This window comes from Pseudochaenichthys georgianus, chromosome 17, assembly GCF_902827115.2.
Source record: "Pseudochaenichthys georgianus chromosome 17, fPseGeo1.2, whole genome shotgun sequence".
Lineage (NCBI taxonomy): Eukaryota > Metazoa > Chordata > Actinopteri > Perciformes > Channichthyidae > Pseudochaenichthys > Pseudochaenichthys georgianus.
This window is the reverse complement of record NC_047519.1, coordinates 3447164-3466232: the sequence shown is the minus strand read 5'-3', so window position 1 is coordinate 3466232 and position 19069 is coordinate 3447164. Positions and strand designations below refer to the sequence as shown.

Genomic DNA, 19069 nt, shown 5'->3' with positions numbered 1-19069 from the left:
TGATTATACAGTAAAGCCATCGAAAATAATATGATATACAGTACAGTACAAGTACTTCTAAGTCTCTGTGTTTCATTCAAGCTCGGCTCTGTGTGTGTGTGTGGCACGAGCGCATTTTGTGAGTGCGCGAGCGGTAACGTGGAATGTTGTTGTTAGCATCTGGTTAGCTAGCTATGCTAACGGATATAAAAAAGAGCTGTTTCTACACCAAGGTGGAGGAGAGTCCTCTCCTGTCAGACTGAGAGGATCTTCTAACGTCAGCTCAGTGAGGTAAGGACTCTCTCAGTGTTTAGAAAGTTAACTTTAGTGTAGGTTATCTCAGTGGGTCTCAAACAGTTTGGTCACCATTTATGTAAACAAGTATTTGCGAGGAACAGCTTTATATGATCATTATAGTTATTAAAGAATAGGAGAATAAATGAAAAACGGGTATGAAATACTATAGGACAGTAACACAAGAATACCATTTAAAAAAGGGGAGTGATTAGTAAAATATCCATAAATAAAAAGTGAATCTGCTTCCAGTTCTGTTTCAAATGGGTGTTGAGAGAGGTATCCATAGATCTCTTCATGTTGCTCTCAAAGTGCACCAGATTGATGCTTTCAACTTCAATATTTAAAAAAAAATCTTCCCAGTGGAGCATGCCCCCAGACCCTCCTAGAGCAGGTTAGGTCCACCCCCACCTAAAACATGTTCACATGGATAGGATACTAAATACATTTGCACACTTTTTATATGGTGGCCTATGTCCATGGTTGTATGCACAAGTCATAGGTGCGCTATACAATAGCACTACACCCCTGCAATGTGTGTGAAGGACAACAGACTTTACAGCATCTTTTTTTAAATTGAAGTTGCGTTAGTGTTTGTGTGTTGGTTGTTGACGGCATTATGTGCCCCCCGTGGTAAATGATTGCCCCCCCATTCGATTTGTTCTAGAGCCGGCCCTGCTTTGAGAGCAACATGAAGAGATCTATGGACACATCTCTCAACATCCATATGAAACAGAACCGTAAAACAGATTTATTTTTCTTTATGGATATTTTACAAATCACACCCCTTTCAAACTGTATTCTTGTTTATTAATAACAACTTTTTTACTGTCATATAGTATTTTATTTTATAGTTTACGTTATTCTCTTTTTTTTTTATAACTATAATGATCATATAAAGATATGCCTTTACCTCACTGGTTGGAGAAAAAGCTTCTTATATTCGTTAGCATAGCTAGCTAACCAGATGCTAATAACAACAAAGTTATTGACTGTATGATCAGTATGACAGATCGCCACTGGGCTTTCAGCTAAAGACACAGCCACGCAGAAACTGCAGCATGTGTACGCCTCCTTATGGGTACTGCAATGTTTGGAAGTGCCGGAGTGGCGTTCTGGGCTGCAGTTGAATAGTCCAAAAATCAGCTCCTAACGTCTAACTCTATCGTCTATTCCTTGACCTCTGAGTGAAAGGTCACGGGGTTAAGGGATAGTGGATAGGAGAATTCAAAAGGACTTAGGAGAAGAGACTGCAGTACTTTAGAGAATCGACTGCACTTTCACTATCCGACGTGTTTATGATGCGCCAGCGGACGTCATGAATGTGCGTCTGCTGCTGTGGGGAAACTATGGAAACCACAGTTTTCTATAGCGGACTACAACATGGATGTTTAATAAGAAGGAGGGACTACTGTAAACTCATCTATACTCTGCACCGTGCTCTGATGCTGCTGCTTTTCTTTATGAACGTGGACAACAGAGAAACATATTCTTCATGACCAAAGTTGGAATTGAAATAAAAAGGAAAGTGAAACTTCTGCTCGTCACCCTCTCCCTCCGGTCCACATTAATACCAATGATCCCAATACAATCAATACAAATGTATTTATTATAAATGTTAGTCCATCTATCACTGTATGTATCACCATTCAAACATCTTTTAAAAGTTGAACAAACCCCACACAGCTCAGTGAAATCTTGACTTTATTTGATCATTTCAGTAAAAACTAACGTTCATATTTCTCTTTTTGATTATAATACTGATGAACGTTCAGAACAAAGCACTTTGGCAACTTACCACATACGCTTTAAAATGCTTAATAAGCACCGTAACTTTCATGATATCATTTCTCGGTCATAATCGGTTGTTTCCGTGAACGGCCGACTGTTGTGTGACGGCAAATGCTGCGGCTGCAAGGCATTGTGGGGCAGCATTTTCTCCTCTCCTTTCGGTAAGGGAGGTTCAGTGGTTCCTAAGCTAAAGGAGGTTATAAAGGAAGTTTGAAACCTCCTTTCCTATCATCTAGAGAATTCGAACGGCACTTGTCATGGCTGCCACTGAGGGACTTCCTGGTCATTTCACTCGGTTAGGACAGGGATGTATAAGGTTAGGAAGGTTCCTAAGCTAAATGGACTATTCGACTTCAGCCCTGGTGCTCTCCTTCAGAACTGCACCCCTATCAGACGAGACATGTGCCAGTGATGAAACTTAGGCTCGTGTTGTGTTCAAGGACCCTGACCTTGGCTAGGAAAAACAGACACTCGCTTGTTTAATTTTTTTGCGGTCTAGATTTCTCAAATTTTTTTCTTTTTTGCTTGTGTTTATAAATTACCTCGACCATATCAAATTGTCTCGCGGGCCGTATACGGACCGGGGGCCGGAGGTCCCCCCCCCTGGTTTAGTAGATAGGCCTATCTACAAACAAAGAGCGATATTATTCTAAAACCATTTAGTGCTTCACATAATAAAATACACAACGGCTGTATCCTGATATTATATGCTTTAAGAACTGTAGGTGACGTGTGTATACAGTGTGTGTGTGTGTGTGTGTGTGTGTGTGTGTGTGTGTGTGTGTGTGTGTGTGTGTGTGTGTGTGTGTGTGTGTGTGTGACTGACCCTGAGTGCAGGCTCTGAAGTAGAGCACCGGTGTGCTGTAGCTGCAGGAGTGCAGGATGTGATACTCGTACTGAAGCAGCTGGCTGCTGCCTGCAGACGCCACACACACGCCGTCATCTTCATCTTCCATGTCACCGTTGATGCGGTCAGTATCAGCTGAGGCATCAACAGCAGCCTGTGGAGGAGGACAGATGTTGGACAATAAAACATCAGCTCTGTCTCTCTGTACATTTTAATGCGTTAGTCTGAAACTGAAGCATGGAATCATCCTTCTTTAGGCAAATTCATCTAATAAAAAAAATGCACTAGCACACTTAAATGACATTTGACCTGCAAGAATATTTAAAATCAGGAACTTATTATTTAATACTACAAGACTAAGCATGTGAGAAACAAAAGGGATTAATAATGAAGGAATGTGGCAAAGCTGTATCTCCTGGAGAGTCACGTCTATTCAATTTCTGTTTTTCATTGAGGCTGACAGAAATGAATTCTCTCTCCTTTTTTCTTATGACCTGATTTACAGCTTTAAATTAAATTAATTTTCCTTACTTTTTTTCCCCTAACATAGGTTAAGTTGTGTTATTGAGGTTAAGTTGACCACATGTGTTGATCTGATGAGATTGTTAGTATTTTAATTGAAGGTTCATTCATTGACTGATAAATAACAACATGCTAATGATGATTGTTGGCATCTCTTTTACCTGTTTCCCTTCCTGCTGCTCAGAACGCGAGGGACAGGAAGTGTCTGCCCCGCCTCCTTCATAGTCCCACACTGAGCTGGAGTCGATTACCACTGACCTGAGAGCAGTCTTCCTCAGGTAGCCCTCCTGAGAAGAGCCGGATCAGAACCGTTAGTAATATTCATGGGGCACAGCAGGCTCCGCCCACAGTGATAATAATGAGCTTTATTTGTGAAGCACCTCTCATACAAGCATTGTCGTCCAAAGTGCTTCAAAGTTGACATTTGATATCTTTTAAAAGTCACAGAAAATATATATCACATAGAATAAAGTAACCAGTAAAATACATGAAAATAAACATAAAAGAGCATGGAATAGACATAGAAAAAATTGATTAAAATATAGGTGGAGAGGATAAATGCAAATTCACATTGTGATATTAATAATATAACTCCAAACCAGGAGTGCATTGAGAAAGGGCAGCAGAGGGCAGGAGTTAGCTTCCTAAAGGCTCAAGTGTAGAAATAAGACAACAACAACAACAACAACAACAACAACAAAGCAGCAGCAGAGGATCTCAGTTACGACAGAGGTCAGAGGTCTCACCTGCCCCCCCTCCCAGCTCCAGCCGTCCCCCAGCTGCTCCGACAGCTGCAGGAAGAGCTGACAGCACAGGTGGAACTTGTCCTCATCCAGAACACACAGGCTCATCTCTGCAACACGGAGCAGGGTACATCACATTACTACATGTGTATGAAAAATATATGTAACAATAAAAAGTACATCTTGCAATTAAAACTGAATACTCGTAAAAACTAAAGTATAGTAAGAATAACCAGCACATTTGATTAGGTTAAGTAAATAAAGTCATAATGTAGAGAAGCCCCTTTCAGTATCATTATGTTTATTATACTTAACTGTCAAAGGCCTTAGTGACATATACGGTGGCCCTGAAGTGCAAGACACCACAGCATTTCAGAAAACGCCACAGCATTTCAGAAAACACTACAGCATTTCACAAAACACCACAGCATTTCACAAAACACTACAGCATTTCACAAAACACCACAGCATTTCACAAAACACTACAGCATTTCACAAAACACTACAGCATTTCACAAAACACTACAGCATTTCACAAAACACCACAGCATTTCAGAAACACCACAGCATTTCACATTGGACGGAAAGGGTATTCCTTTAGGGAGAACACTTCTTGTTTGTGATTGGACAGAGCCAGCCAGAGAAGCACTGCTGTGATTGGTTGTTTTTGCTGCCAGGCAAGAAATGACGCTTCGTGATTGGTCAACACCCGACAGCGAAATATGTCCCAACCATGGTCCCACAACGTATGGTCCCAACACATCAGCCGTTAGCACACACTCAGATCTCACAGCTCCTCATATCTGTTCAGAAACTGGACAAAAGTTAAACATGTACAAACCACAGACTGTCTATGTCATGGCGAATACAGTCGCTGCTTTATTTATGTCTGTATGATGTTTTTGTGTGGACGGAGCAGCTACAGGTTAGTTTAGCCTGATGAATCCGATTCAGAAAACACGCATTTTAAAAGCTTTTCGCCTGCCGTCTTGTTTGCAGACTTGTCAAAGCGTTAATTCATGGTTTTTACTAACTGCTATCAGTATGTAGTTACTTCGGCATCATTTTGAAACGTGTATTACAATTAAATCACGGTCAAATATGTTCATTTTGTTGTAGGATTTACATGGAGATACGCCCCGTCCCCTCTCCAGCGCCTCTTGTTTGAATGACAGCATTGACAGGAGCAAACACAGCTGACAGCCGCGGTTAAACTTGAGCGATTAGAGCGATGCGAATATTGGGTGGTCTACCATAGTATTTACATGGAGATAAGCCCCTTAAAAACCATGAGTTAATAAAGCATTAATTCTGTATTTACTCCTGTCATTCAAACAAGACGCTGGAGAGGGGGCGGGCCGTATCTCCATGTAAATCCTATCAGAATCGGATCCATCAGGCTAAACTAACCTGCTGCTCCGTCCACGCTCACAACAACGTCATACAGACATAAATAAAGCAGCGACTGTATTCACCATGACATAGACAGTCTGTGGTTTGTACATGTTTAACTTTTGTCCAGTTTCTGAACAGATATGAGGAGCTGTGAGCTCTGAGTGTGTGCTAACAGCTGAGCTAACGGCTGATGTGTTGGGCTAATCACAAGCGTCATTTCTTGACTGGCAGCAAAAACAACCAATCACAGCAGTGCTTCTCTGGCTGGCTCTGTCCAATCACAAACAAGAAGTGTTCTCCCTAAAGGAATACCCTTTCCGTCCAATGTGAAATGCTGTGGTGTTTTCTGAAATGCTGTGGTGTTTTCTGAAATGCTGCGGCATTTTCTGAAATGCTGTGGTGTTTTGTGAAATGCTGTAGTGTTTTGTGAAATGCTGTGGTGTTTTCTGAAATGCTGTGGTGTTTTGTGAAATGTTGTAGTGTTTTGTGAAATGCTGTGGCGTTTTCTGAAATGCTGTGGTGTTTTGTGAAATGCTGTAGTGTTTTGTAAAATGCTGTGGTGTTTTCTGAAATGCTGTGGTGTCTTGCACTTCAGGGCCACCGTAGGCATATGCACAAAAGCTACAGCTAGTGTGAAGAGGACAATATGAAGTCCCAGGCTCCTCAATACAACGTACAATATACTTAAGACAACACACTAAACAGAGAAATAGAACAATTTATTAGAAATAGAAATAGGCCTACAGTAAAAAATAAAATAGTGCAAAAATAATTGTGCAAGTTAATACAGAAACAAGTAACCTACATGTAAAGTAGAATAAAGTCAAACAGAAAGTCAAAAATAGTGGAATAAAATACTGCGAATTGTACTAATATATAGATATGCGCGCAATTAACCGATGTATACATAAGTAAGTGAATAAGTAAAGTTAATATTTTAACAAAGTACAGGCAGCACTAACACAAGTAAAACATGCTGTAAACTCTTTATCCAGTAACTGTCAGAGGAATGAATACTAGCCTATACTAATGTGTCATTCTAATCGTTATAATGCTTTTGCAGTAAATGCAGAGACATCATAGCTTGGTAATGAAAGTTAGCTGCTAATAAATACCTTCTCTCCAGTCTCCATCTCAGCAGTTAGCATGATATGACGCAGCCTCCTGTGATTCTGCTGCTGGAACCCAGGGGGTTCCTACCTGATCGAAGGTCTCCAGACTCTCAAAACACTATACAATAGTTTGTTTTCCCCTATTCTTTCCTACAGTATACGATAACTCACTTTTTGAAGGAATAGCGGAACAATGTTTCTCTTCCGGGTCGTAAGATCACGTGACTGCTACTGTCACATTTTTCTTAAATGATTTGTATCTGTCAGCAACGTATTCAAACCAAAAGTCTTGAACATTTTAAAATGTCGCAAATAACAAGATAAATGTTGTTATATAATCTAGATTTTATTCAAATATCGTATAGGTTTCTAATTTCTCTACATTTCTCCGGGGATCCTCCGCGGATGTATTTCCGGCAACAGTGATGTTTAAAAGAGTCGTGACGCACGCACAGCCGGACTGATCTCAGCCAATGACAGCTCTGCATTCATCCCCTGGACGCGATGTTTACAGTGAGAACAGCTGTGAGGTCCGTGCAGAAAGCAGAGCACCTCAGTCTGGGACCCAGGCCAGCTCATGGAATATGTACATTTTGTTAACATGCATCTCCTTTTACTCCTTTGAGCTACTCTATCAATCCCTGATGTCAGGGCCGGCCCTGACCAAGTTGCTGCCCTAGGCAAGATTGTGTGTGTGTGTGTGTGTGTGTGTGTGTGTGTGTGTGGTGTGTGTGTGTGTGTGTGTGTGTGTGTGTGTGTGTGTGTGTGTGTGTGTGTGTGTGTCTCGAACGGCACTTGTCATGGCTGCCACTGAGGGACTTCCTGGTCATTTCACTCGGTTAGGACAGGGATGTATAAGGTTAGGAAGGTTCCTAAGCTAAATGGACTATTCGACTTCAGCCCTGGTGCTCTCCTTCAGAACGGCACCCCTATCAGACGAGACATGTGCCACGTGATGACACGTCAGGCTCGTGTTGTGTTCAAGGACCCTGACCTTGGCTAGGAAAAACAGGCACTCGCTTGTTTAATTTTTTTGCGGTCTAGATTTCTCAATTTTTTTTCTTTTTTGCTTGTGTTTATAAATTACCTCGACCGTATCAAATTGTCTCGCGGGCCGTATACGCCCCGGGGGGCGGAGGCCCCCCCCTGGTTTAGTAGATAGGCCTATCTACAAACAAAGAGTCGATATTATTCTAAAACCATTTAGTGCTTCACATAATAAAATACACAACGGCTGTATCCTGATATTATATGCTTTAAGAGCTGTAGGTGACGTGTGTATACAGCGTGTGCGTGTGTGGATGCAGCGGACAGACAGGTCTCAGCTTACTTTGAATAGCCTACCTGTAAATAAAACGTTTGGCCCGTCATTTCAATTCCTCATTGTAGCGACCAGAGGGGGGGATATTGTCACTACCCGATCCGTCACCCTACCCGATCGGTTCTGCGCATGTGCGAGATGGTCCGGAAGTCCGGACGGCAACCCAAGATGGACAGTTGACACAGTGGCTTTTAGCAAAGCTCAAAAAGAAAAACCGAGAGAGATGAGTTATTGTTATTACAACGTGACTTCACTATTATTTAACAACTCTTTTTATTGGGTTCTTTTATTTGGGGTTAAGTACATTGTCAGAATAAGTGAGAAATCGATGTAACTTCTGTTAGACAGCTATCATACTGAATAAATATTTACTGTGGATGTATGCAAAAATGTATGGCATATGGCTGTCTAACAGAAGTTAAATTCATTCCTCACTTATTCTGACAATATACTTAACCCCAAATAAAAGAACCCAATAAAAAGAGTTGTTAAATAATAGTGAAGTCACGTTGTAATAACAATAACTCATCTCTCTTTTCTTTTTGAGCTTTGCTAAAAGCCACTGTGTCAAGTGTCCATCTGGTGTTGCCGTCCGGAGTTGTCCAACATGGCGGACCCTCTCGCACATGCGCAGAACCGATCGGGCAGGGTGACGGATCGGGTAGTCACAGATATATCCAGTCTCTGATAGTGTTACGTTATTATGAGAGAGTGCTCTCACACTTGTTTGATTCTGAAATTGTATAAATATATATACATTTATATATGTGTGTGTGTGTGTATAGCCTATGTCCACATCTGTAGCATGTTATTGTCTCATTATACCGCACTGTCAGTGTCAATGAATTAAAAGTAGGCTAAATAGGCCTAAATTGTCATGAACTGCCAATCAGAGCTGCTGTGCCTCCTGTTATCATTAATGGACGTCTCTTTAAAATGACCGCTCAGAGGAGAGGAGTTCTCATTTCTTTAACCGCCTGCTGCTTCCCCTCCTCTCTCCTCGGTTCACTTATTCGACACCTCCGCTCGCATCTCCTGTGAGCGGGACTAAGACACGAGGATAGGAGTCGAGGAGGGGAATTACAGAAATGAGAAACCTTCCGTGTGTCCTTCGATAGTCTCTGAACAACCTGAAGTGCCGCTCACCGTGTTGTTGGTCTGTATGACCGCTAGATGGCAGCACACCCCAGCACCGAGCTAGAAACAACAGGACAGCGCCGCGTGATGTTGAATGTGCAATAAAAGAAATACAGCAGCACAGTGAAATGGGCGGTTTATTCGCCGCTATTTTACTTATTTAAAAAAAGCAGATAGAGTAGGACCCGCGCTCTGTGTTGTTTCTGACATTGCTTCTGTCCTAGTACTCATATTGTACTGAGTTCACAGGAATCAAGGTGCAGATGCACAAAGTGATTAATGAGTGTTTTAGACACTTTTGATATCACATACAATGTAATGCCTGTTTGACAATTATAACAACCAATGTTTGAAAATGTAAAGTAAAACCAGCAGTGTATAACAATAATAAGTGAATAATGTGATCCGGACTGAGATAGGCAAAACGATATGCAGATTAATGTGATCACATTACATAACATGTTACTTGTTAGACGCTTTTATCCAAAGCGAGTTACCTGTGGGCAATCCTCACAGGAGCAATTTGGGGTGAAGTGTCTTGCCCAGGGACACAACGACATAATGACTGCAGTGGGACTCGAACCTGCTATCCTCTGATTCAAAGATCAGCGCACTAATCCACTGCGCCACACACCTCCAAATAAGTGATCATTATTTTAATTAGATTTAAGTTTTTCCTTGACTGTGTAGTGCCTGCCGAGAGATGGGAGTCGGAGGCGGTGTATCAAAAGTACAAGTTAGACTTTATTAAGCATCAGGACAACACATGTTATCAGCTTCAAGCCCGGCAGGCCCGGTTCCAGAACAAAATGACAAAGGGTGCATCTGAGATTAGAGAGGGTGCAGTGGTAAAGTGCTATTTTTATAAGTGGGGAGTGTACCTAACACCCTCTATGGGGGTCCTCACTTCCTCTGGGGGGGTCCGGGGGCATGCTCCCCCGGGAAGATTTTTTTTTTAAATATTGAAGTTAAAAGCATCAATCTGGTGCACTTTGAGAGCAACATTAAGAGATCTATGGAGCTATGTGCTCTTTGCTTGATTATGCCTTCCCAGTCCCTTTTCACGTAGCCTATAAGAGCATGGCGCCAGTTGTTGTAGCCAGTTGTGGTGAAGGCATCTGACTTACTTGAACCGAAATGTCTACATGCATAGCAGAAGATGGCATCTTTTTTACATGAATATTCCAGCCAATCTCTGTTTTGAAACCATGAGGTGCAAAATGAGCGCCTCACCCCACTGTACAGGCGAGTTGGGTACTTTTTTAAATATACCTGGCAGGCTCTGTTTTTGGCAGAGGTCCTCTGGCACTTGCGGGGCCGCCGAGGGTTGGCGGTGTGTTGGGGTGGTAACCGAAAGACGGCTGTGGCCGCTCCGCCTCTATGGGCGAGGCGGGCAAAGCCGGCGAGTCGGGCAGGAGGACGTTAGTGTCCACGACAGTAACGTAATGTCCCCATGATCTGGGCTGGTAAGGGCTGGTTGTTTTAACCATTTTCTGATCCATCATTGACTGCTGTGTAAGCACCTTGCAGATGATGAATGTGCAGCGGCACAGGTCACGCGCACCTGACATAATAACGTTACTTACCGTTTAAATTGATCAAATAAATGCAGCAGACAATGTTATATAACCACAATTACAATTTATTTTATTTCAACTATATTCTTCTTCTTCTTCTTCTTCTTCTTCTTCTTCTTCTTCTTCTTCTTCTTCTTCTTCTTCTTCTTCTTCTTCTTCTTCTTCTTCTTCTTCTTCTTCTTATTATTAATACTACTATTGTTAGTAATAGTAGGCAAAATGTAATATTTTTCACTTTTAATTGTTTTCACTTTTAATTTTTTTTTTTTTTTTACTTTTCATTTTTCAAATGAGGGTGCATAACGACTCAACTGAGGGTGCCTTATGCACCCCCGTAGAACCGGGCCTGAAGCCCGGGAAGAGAAGACTGGAGGGAAAACAGTATGTAAGGTTAACATAAATGTCCGTGCGGAACAATACCCCCAACCCATAGTTCCGTGAGTAAATCATGTCAATCACCACACAAGCCCCCCCAGAATTCACCTATGGTCACAATCCTCGCGTCCGGGAGGAAGCACCACAGGGGCCGAGGAGAACAGTTTCCACGTCGGAGGAAGGAGCAGCATCACCGGGAGGAAGGAGCAGTACCCCCGGGAGGAAGGAGCAGTACCCCCGGGAGGAAGGAGCAGCATCCCCGGGAGGAAGGAGCCGTGGTCAGAGGAGAAGCCAGGCGGGGTCCTGAAGCGTTCCACCCACGTGCCGATGAAAGCGTGGGCGACGTCCGAAGCCGCCGTCGAGGTGGTGAAACTGTGAGAGGGTCCACACGAGGCCGACCTAAACATGGTCGAACCTCCTCTCAGGCACCGCAAAAAGTTCGAAAGTGTCGTCCTGTCCACTGTCATAAACAGGTAGGTGAAACTATGAGAGGATCCACACGAGGTCGACCTAGACATGGTCGAATCTCCTCTCAGGCACCACAAAAAGGGTTAACAGATGGTTGTTAACAGATGGATGTTAACAGATGGATGTCGTTAGCTGTTAGCTGCTAGCCGTTAGCGGTTAGTCGTCGTCGTTAGCTGTTAGTCGTTGTCCTTAGCCGTTAGCCGTCAGTCGCTGTCGTCGGCCCCGGAGCCTCTGCTAGGTGGCGTGCCTCTACCAGGGAAGCTGCCGCTGTGTGTCGGGGCCAGCACCTCAGGGGTAAAACGCCGGGCGGCCAGTAAGAACCGGTCAGCTTCTTCGGCTAAAGCGCGGGGCTCAATAATAGCCGTGTCAGCGAGCGCTGTCTGGACATGCGCCCGCATGCGCCGAAGAAACAGTTCCATGATCAAAAAGTTGGGTTCTTCCGTACAGGTCATGCATCATCTCCATGTGGTCGGAAGGCTTGCTGTCTCCCAGTGCCGAAACGATGTGGAGATAGCGTGCGTCATCATCAGTCATTCCGCGGAGGGTGAACTGAGCCTCAGTCTGTGTGAACCCTGCAGCTGCAGACGTCTCCCAAAAACTCCAGCAGTTCGAGAAAAACTGCGTTATTTGCCGTGAGGGTCTAAGGATAGAGGGTGTCGTTTTTCTCATACTGATATTCTGAACAATCTGTGCTCTTGTATTTGCTGTAAGGTGTCTCTACTGTAGGCTATTTTTATTATATGTACAGCACTTTGGCTCGACCAAAAATCGTTTATAAATGTGCTATATAAATAAAACTTGATTTGATTTGATGTTCGGTTCAGTCTCGAATACTTCTACGAGACTTATGTCGGTGTCACCAATGTAGTGCCGAGAGACGGGAGTCGGAGGCGGTGTATCAAAAGTACAAGTTAGACTTTATCAGGAAAACACATGTTATCAGCTTCAAGCCCGGGAAGAGAAGACCGGAGGGAAAACAGTACGTAAGGTTAACATAAATGTCCGTGCGGAACAATACCCCCCCAACCCATAGTTCCGTGGGTGAATTATGTCAATCACCACAACTGATCCATTGTCTATTCTGAGGTGATCTGCTTCCTTGCAACTGTAGAGAAAAGTTACATATTTTATAACTTTATCATACTGCCAACAGCAGCTTAGAGAGAGAGAAAAGACATTCAACACCTTTTATGAAACTGAAAGGCAATTATTACATGATTGGGTATAACGTTGACATTTGACCTGATGGTGGCCTTTACATTACCGTAGCAGACCTGAAAACCTGTTTCAAATGCACCTTGACAAATACAATTTAAAAAAACTAAAAGCATGTAAGTTCTGTATGTAGAGCGTTAAATTGTTTGACTTATTAAGAGCTGATGTACCTGCAGGATTCTTGCTGTTCTGAGTTACGCAGCTGAAGCTCGACCAACCAATCACATGAATCTCCCACCCCGGACACACAAGCACGCGGTTTGATTGGCTAGAGCTTGTACTGGCATATGATTTGATTGGCTGACGCTTCCGTCGAAGCTTAAAAAGTTGAACTTTTCTCAACTTTTGAAGCGAGCAACGCGAGCAAAGCGACGGAACCACAATGCAGTTAGGCAAAGCGTGACGTCACCCCATTCAAAGTCAATGGGAAGAAGCATTGAAGCTTCAACGCACGCCAGCCATGTGGACAGGCCGTTAGCATCATAGGGTTGATTGAACTTTCTTGTAAGTCACTTTGGATCAAGGGTAAGCATGATGTGACGTAATATTACATTTTGATATTACAAGTACAAATAAGAGACATGTATATATAAGATCAGATGATTATAACAACATCAGAGAGAACAGCACTGCTTGCTGTGACTGGAAGGCTCTTTACTCAGACTGCTCTCAGACCAGACAAGTGTTATCCATCAAGTTTGGCCTAGAACGTCTCGTAAAAGTCTGCAGGAAGGCCGGCGATCCTTGGAGCCTTGTCCCTCTCCAGCTCTGCATTGGCCATTGCAGTGACCTTGAGCAGGCCATTTTGGAAAGCCTGCTCCCCCTCTAGGGTCTCTTGGAACTATTTAAAAAAAGATTCTCATCGAAAGCCAATGCACACTGAAAACATTATTATTTTTGCAGCTGTTGCCCGGGGTCCGAAAACACAGAACGTTTCTCCCCTATCTTAGTAGGATATAGCATCGCTTAGGCACTTCAATATGACGCCAACTTGGCCTTGTCCCTGGATCTCTTTATAAAGACCTGTTAACACGTATGCAGAACATTTCCTTTTATCATATAACATTGAATTTATTTGCCCAGTACCGTTATTGAAGAAATAAGAGAAAAAACATTACCTTTTACACATTTAAACTAATTTCCTTAAGATGTTTCCTGATACTCAAACATTATTTCTGCTATATGGGTCATTTTGGAGTCATGTATTTTCTCAGATAGAGATATCAAAGTTTTGTGACGGCCACTCATTCCAAAGCTGGGTGCCCATACAGCCTTTTTCAGGTGTCCTATAGCTTCAACGTTCAACATTTTCTGAGAGCATAAACAAAGTACCTTGGTGAAAAAGTGTGAAGTTAGAAATTGTAGCTGGGAATGAAGTCACACCTAAATTCACACTGTTACAGGACAACAAGATGGAAAACCATTAGCCTCGCCATCTGGCAATGTACTCGGAAGGCTTCCGTAGAAGCTGCTGAAGCCAGTCCCCAGAGATGTTCACAAGTCTTTTTTTGCAAGTCCAAGTCAAGTCTCAAGTCTTTGGTCACGAGTCCAAGTCAAGTCTCAAGTCTTTGTGGGGTGAGACTTGATCAAGTCTCAAGTCTTTGGTCACGAGTCCAAGTCAAGTCTCGAGTCTCTAAAAAAATAAAAGTCTCAAGTCTCTTCTGGTTGTAATAAGCCTTCTATTGTCTGCTGCTATCCAGTCTGTTAAGAATACTGCACAGCTATATCTAAGAAATTCAAAGCATTTACTGTGTTATTATCACTCCTATATCTGTTAGCATACTGTATCAGTACTGATTAGTTGTTTGTTATATGATCACTTTAAACAGGCTATTGCAATGCAATATGAGGGAAAACATCACACTTTAGCTAAATGCAAACAATTTATAAGCAAAACAATTCAGAATCAGAAATGAGTATCACAAATACAAAGCTAGTAGCAAGCTAAGTTAACATTACATAGCTGATGCTGAGCTAAACATGTTCGCTAACCGTCCATATGTGACTGACCTCTTGAGTTTTCAAGTGCCTGATGAAATTCGACGTTGTTGCGCCAGCATCCTTGATTTTGATATTGCAGACTTTGCAGTGTGCGCTCCTTTTGTTGGTGCCGCCGGCGTTTTGTTCGAAGTTTTTGTAGTTGAACCTAATTACAAGCGGTACAGCCGCAGGTGTGCCGCCGGTCGCTATTGTGTTACTACGAGGTAGTAACAGAGGCGCGCACGTCTGCGTAATGAGCCCGGCTAAAGTAACTGGATGGCCTACCTGCCTGTCAGCCTTCCATCTGGGCACAAACTTATCTCGTGCCCTCATTGGTCATGTGCGCGTTCGTGTGTGTTGGAGGAGGCGGGCTCTATAAGGAAGTAGCAGCCTCTAGCAGATTATCTCCGGTTGTGTATTTTCAAATTCTAGCGATCTCGAGCCGGTTTCTCTCAAATGTACCTACCCCACCTTTAATACGCCAAAAATAGAAAACACAATGATTGTTCACGAGTCCCAACACACGAGTCCAAGTCGAGTCTGAAGTCTTTTGGTCACGAGTCCAAGTCAAGTCTGAAGTCTCTGTGTGTGCGACTTAAGTGCGACTCAAGTCCGAGTCGCAGACTCGAGTCCCCATCTCTGCCAGTCCCCAACTCCGGGGACTTCGGGTGGTACTATATGCCGTGAAGTTGTTTGCGGCCTGCCAGTAAACCCAAAGCAGAAGAAGAAGTGACGTCAGCGGCTTCATTTGCCTAATCCTCCCCCAGGGACTTATTTCCGGGGTGGGAACGCGATCAGCTCTTAGTTCCATGGGGATACTAAGTGCTGGGAACTAAGTACGGCAAAGTACTTGCAAAGTACTATTGTGCCTTAATCTTTTTGTTCACAGTGGCAGCAACAGTTAAAACTTAAAAGAAAATCAGTGAGAGAGATGGCAAAATAAGCCATTTATTGAAAGAATCAAAAGAAACTAAACATGGACACTTTTTTTTTTTTTTAATCAAGCAAAATGTAACAGTTTCCACGTCGAAAAACACAGTCAACACTACGTCTCTGAAACACTCAGTGTGATCAGGCAGTTCTGTACCGAGGGCAAAGAGCAAAACAGCAGTTTTTTTTATCGGAATCTTTTGTAACAGGTAGACCTTCAGACAGAGAAAAACTGAAATCCAACATGTGGCTTTTGAAATCAAATATATACATTTGTTCTTACAGCATTTACATAATTTTGAAAAAAAGCAAAAAAAAAAACAATAAAAGTACCAAAGAAAAACTCTATCTGTCAATCCAAAGATACAAAAGAGAACTAAATACACGCCATGTAGAACAACTGAAGCATGATCATGCTGCCAGGACATCACCCTATTGTTTTCATGAATGCTGAGAGAGAGAAGCAGCAGGGGGTCCGGGTTTTAGAGGAACACATGGGAGGGCTTGTCAGGGGGTTGGACAGGAACGTGCTTACACAACCCTGAGCTGAGAGTGAGGTGATGGGGGGGGGGGGGAGCAACTTCCTCCAGGCCTCACTTCACTTCCACTCTAAAGGAAGACGGGATGCATACAAAAATTAGACCACTGACAACTCCTACAATGCCAACAGTCTAAATAAAAAAATGTAAGACATTTCCTCTTTGTCTTTCCTTTGGACAGCATTGCTAGGGTTAGGGTTATACAAACATATACACCAACACCATGATATACACGATGATTTGGCTTACACAGATGGATTACACATCATATTCATTTCAGCTGGAGTTTTGGGTGGATCCAGGATTGTTGGATTTGTCCCCCATTGGATCCCAGTATTAACCTCTTAAGCCCGGCCCCCCCCCCCCCGATACCGGGGGGAAAAACGCGTCACTGCAGGAGACAGCGTCTGGGGGCTTCTTAATATTTAAAAACCTATGAATTTCCTATACTCAAATAACGGGAAAAAACTCAGCAACCTGAAGATATGAGCCATTTTTACCGAAACAAAACAAGTCTCACAAGAAGCGTTAGCATTAGCCCTTAGTGAAAACAGGCTGATACTATTTCCGGTGCTAACTAGCAAAAACGAACTTTAAAACTTAATATGGTCTGCATACTCCACAGATTATTTTGATATAAGTATCATCACTGTAGGACACAAACTCACTGAGCTATCAGCCAGAACAGAGCAAGAAAACAACAACAGTGTTCTAAACCAAAACAATAATTATGTCTTACCGTTGCCGTTTTGTGATCAAAAGTCGTGTTCAAGGGAATAAAAACGCTGCTCAAGGTTAATCCAATGTCTCTTTGTAACTTTAGAATTGTTGTTGATAATCCAACATTACATCCATGGCCGCAGAGTAGGTATAAAGTTTTGCAGTCCGGGGCTCAGGGTGTCTAATGTGCTGTTTACGCAAGCCTCTCTCTCCTTGACGTAAGTTAAAAGCGGGATTTACTAACTCTCCCTCCATTCTATTGGCTCTAAAGTTTCAAAAAAGGTGTCAATCACCCAAATCGACCAATGGGTTCCAGAGATAGGATCCTGCGTAGTATGAATAATGCCAGCAGCGGCTGCTTTACGCACAGACTAGCAGCAGAGACAGCCGCACAACCGCTCCAGCACAGCAGCAACGAACACAGCAAAGCGACAACACAGCGACGAACACAGAGACAACAGCAGGCAACAGAACAGTCAGACAACAATCAGACCTTGATTATGAACTTCAGGAAAGGTATGTACTCTCTCTGTTTGTATCTATTAGTTGTGTATTTGGTGTAATCTATAGTAATTCCACACTCGCAAAATACAACATGGACGCCGCTTTGTTGTTGTAGCGTTATCGTTCCGTGAGAAACGAAAACAATGGTAACATCGTGTTGGTGAACACTTATCAATAGATAATTGTATTTCGTGACTATAACACGGCAGTATATAAATGAAGCTGTATTGTATATCAACCCAGTCTATACTGTTATTTCACACACGCCAAATGGATGCTGTTTTGTAGTTCTACAGACATTGACTATTAGCAGTTTATAAATAAAGCTGTATTGTATATCAGTCTATATATATATATATATATATATATATATATATACTGTTATTTCACACACGCTAAATGGAGGAATTATTTCTGATTTGAGTTACATTTTTGAAAGAATAAGCCAGTGAAGTAATCAAAGTAATTGTTTTTTCCACATTTGTTTTCACAGTGATGAGGACGAGTATCAAATGGCTTCTGGATCACAGACATCAACATCTGCCTCATCCGAGCTACGACGTGCATCAGATCAGCATACAGTTGCCCCAGAGCCATCAACATCCAAGCTACGCCGCCGGACGTCTGCACCAGTACTAACTCAGCCTCCCTCTGCATCTTCTGATTCAGTGGACAGACTGTCAGGAGGAAAGTGAAACGGGCTGGTGTGTGGCAGACTAAGATTGTTACCGTTCCTGACGCTGTGGTGGACTACAACAGAAGCATGGGCTGCGTGGATGTGTCCGATGCTTTGATTGGGTACTACAGCGTTCACCACAAAACCATGAAATGGTACAAGACTTGTTTTTACCATGTTCTGGACACTGCAGTGGGGACAGCTTCCTTCTCCACAAGGAGCTGCACAAGATGAGGGGTGACCCCTGCAGGATGAAGCCACACACCCAGAAGTCCTTCAGGGAGCAGCTTGCTGCAGACATGAGGGGTGAAGTCCCTGCAGCAGCACCACCACTCCCCCCATCATCACTCGTATGCATTCCCAAGTATTATGGGGAAGATGCCACCGCGCTCAGGAGGTGCTCATAACGGTGAAGACCTGTCTACTGCACTAAGTGCCTGGTGCCTCAATTCAAAAACACTAAACACATTCAGGTTGTGGACATTTTTTCTGTTTTGCCAGTGTTTTGCCCTTTTAGAAGTTAAGTTATAGTCATTTGTTTTGGGCATAGCATTTTCGAGCCTGAAACCTGAAATACAGGCTCAGGGCTAAAGAGGTTAAGTTGTAAGGTAAGGTTTTTTGTTGGACATAACATTGAAAACATATTTAAAACTTTCATTTCAACTGTCTCAAATCTAATACAAAATCCAGATGTCACTTAGTACACTATCATTTACCACATCTGTTCTTCATCCGTGTTGCTATACTGTATCATAATTGGCCCAATTCATGTCCTAAAGGTGGTTTAATGTACCTGGAGTAGTGAGGTTGTGGCCAAAATGCACAATTTGATAAATGTAGCATTTGAGTTACAACAGTTTAGCTTAGCGGCTAGCAACTATCCATCAGCCCTGTGCCACACAATATTTTGCCATTTGTTTATGTCCAGCAAACGACAAAGACAG

The 19069-nt window shown here is 42.8% G+C and overlaps 1 protein-coding gene across 1 annotated transcript in view; it reads right to left on the bottom strand.

The window, feature by feature from the left end:
- The window catches only part of atg10 (ATG10 autophagy related 10 homolog (S. cerevisiae)), a 17322-nt gene extending 9204 nt beyond the window's left edge, over positions 1-8118 (bottom strand). Inside the window, exons 1-5 of the mRNA XM_071206318.1 lie at positions 8028-8118; positions 4180-4286; positions 3595-3720; positions 2891-3065; positions 2514-2518 (exon numbers count right to left, since the gene is read on the bottom strand). Of these exons, the coding sequence (XP_071062419.1) occupies positions 2514-2518; positions 2891-3065; positions 3595-3720; positions 4180-4284 (411 nt within the window). The 5' untranslated portion in view covers positions 4285-4286; positions 8028-8118. The remainder of the gene's footprint in view (positions 1-2513; positions 2519-2890; positions 3066-3594; positions 3721-4179; positions 4287-8027) is intronic.
- Between the last annotated feature and the right edge of the window lie 10951 nt (positions 8119-19069).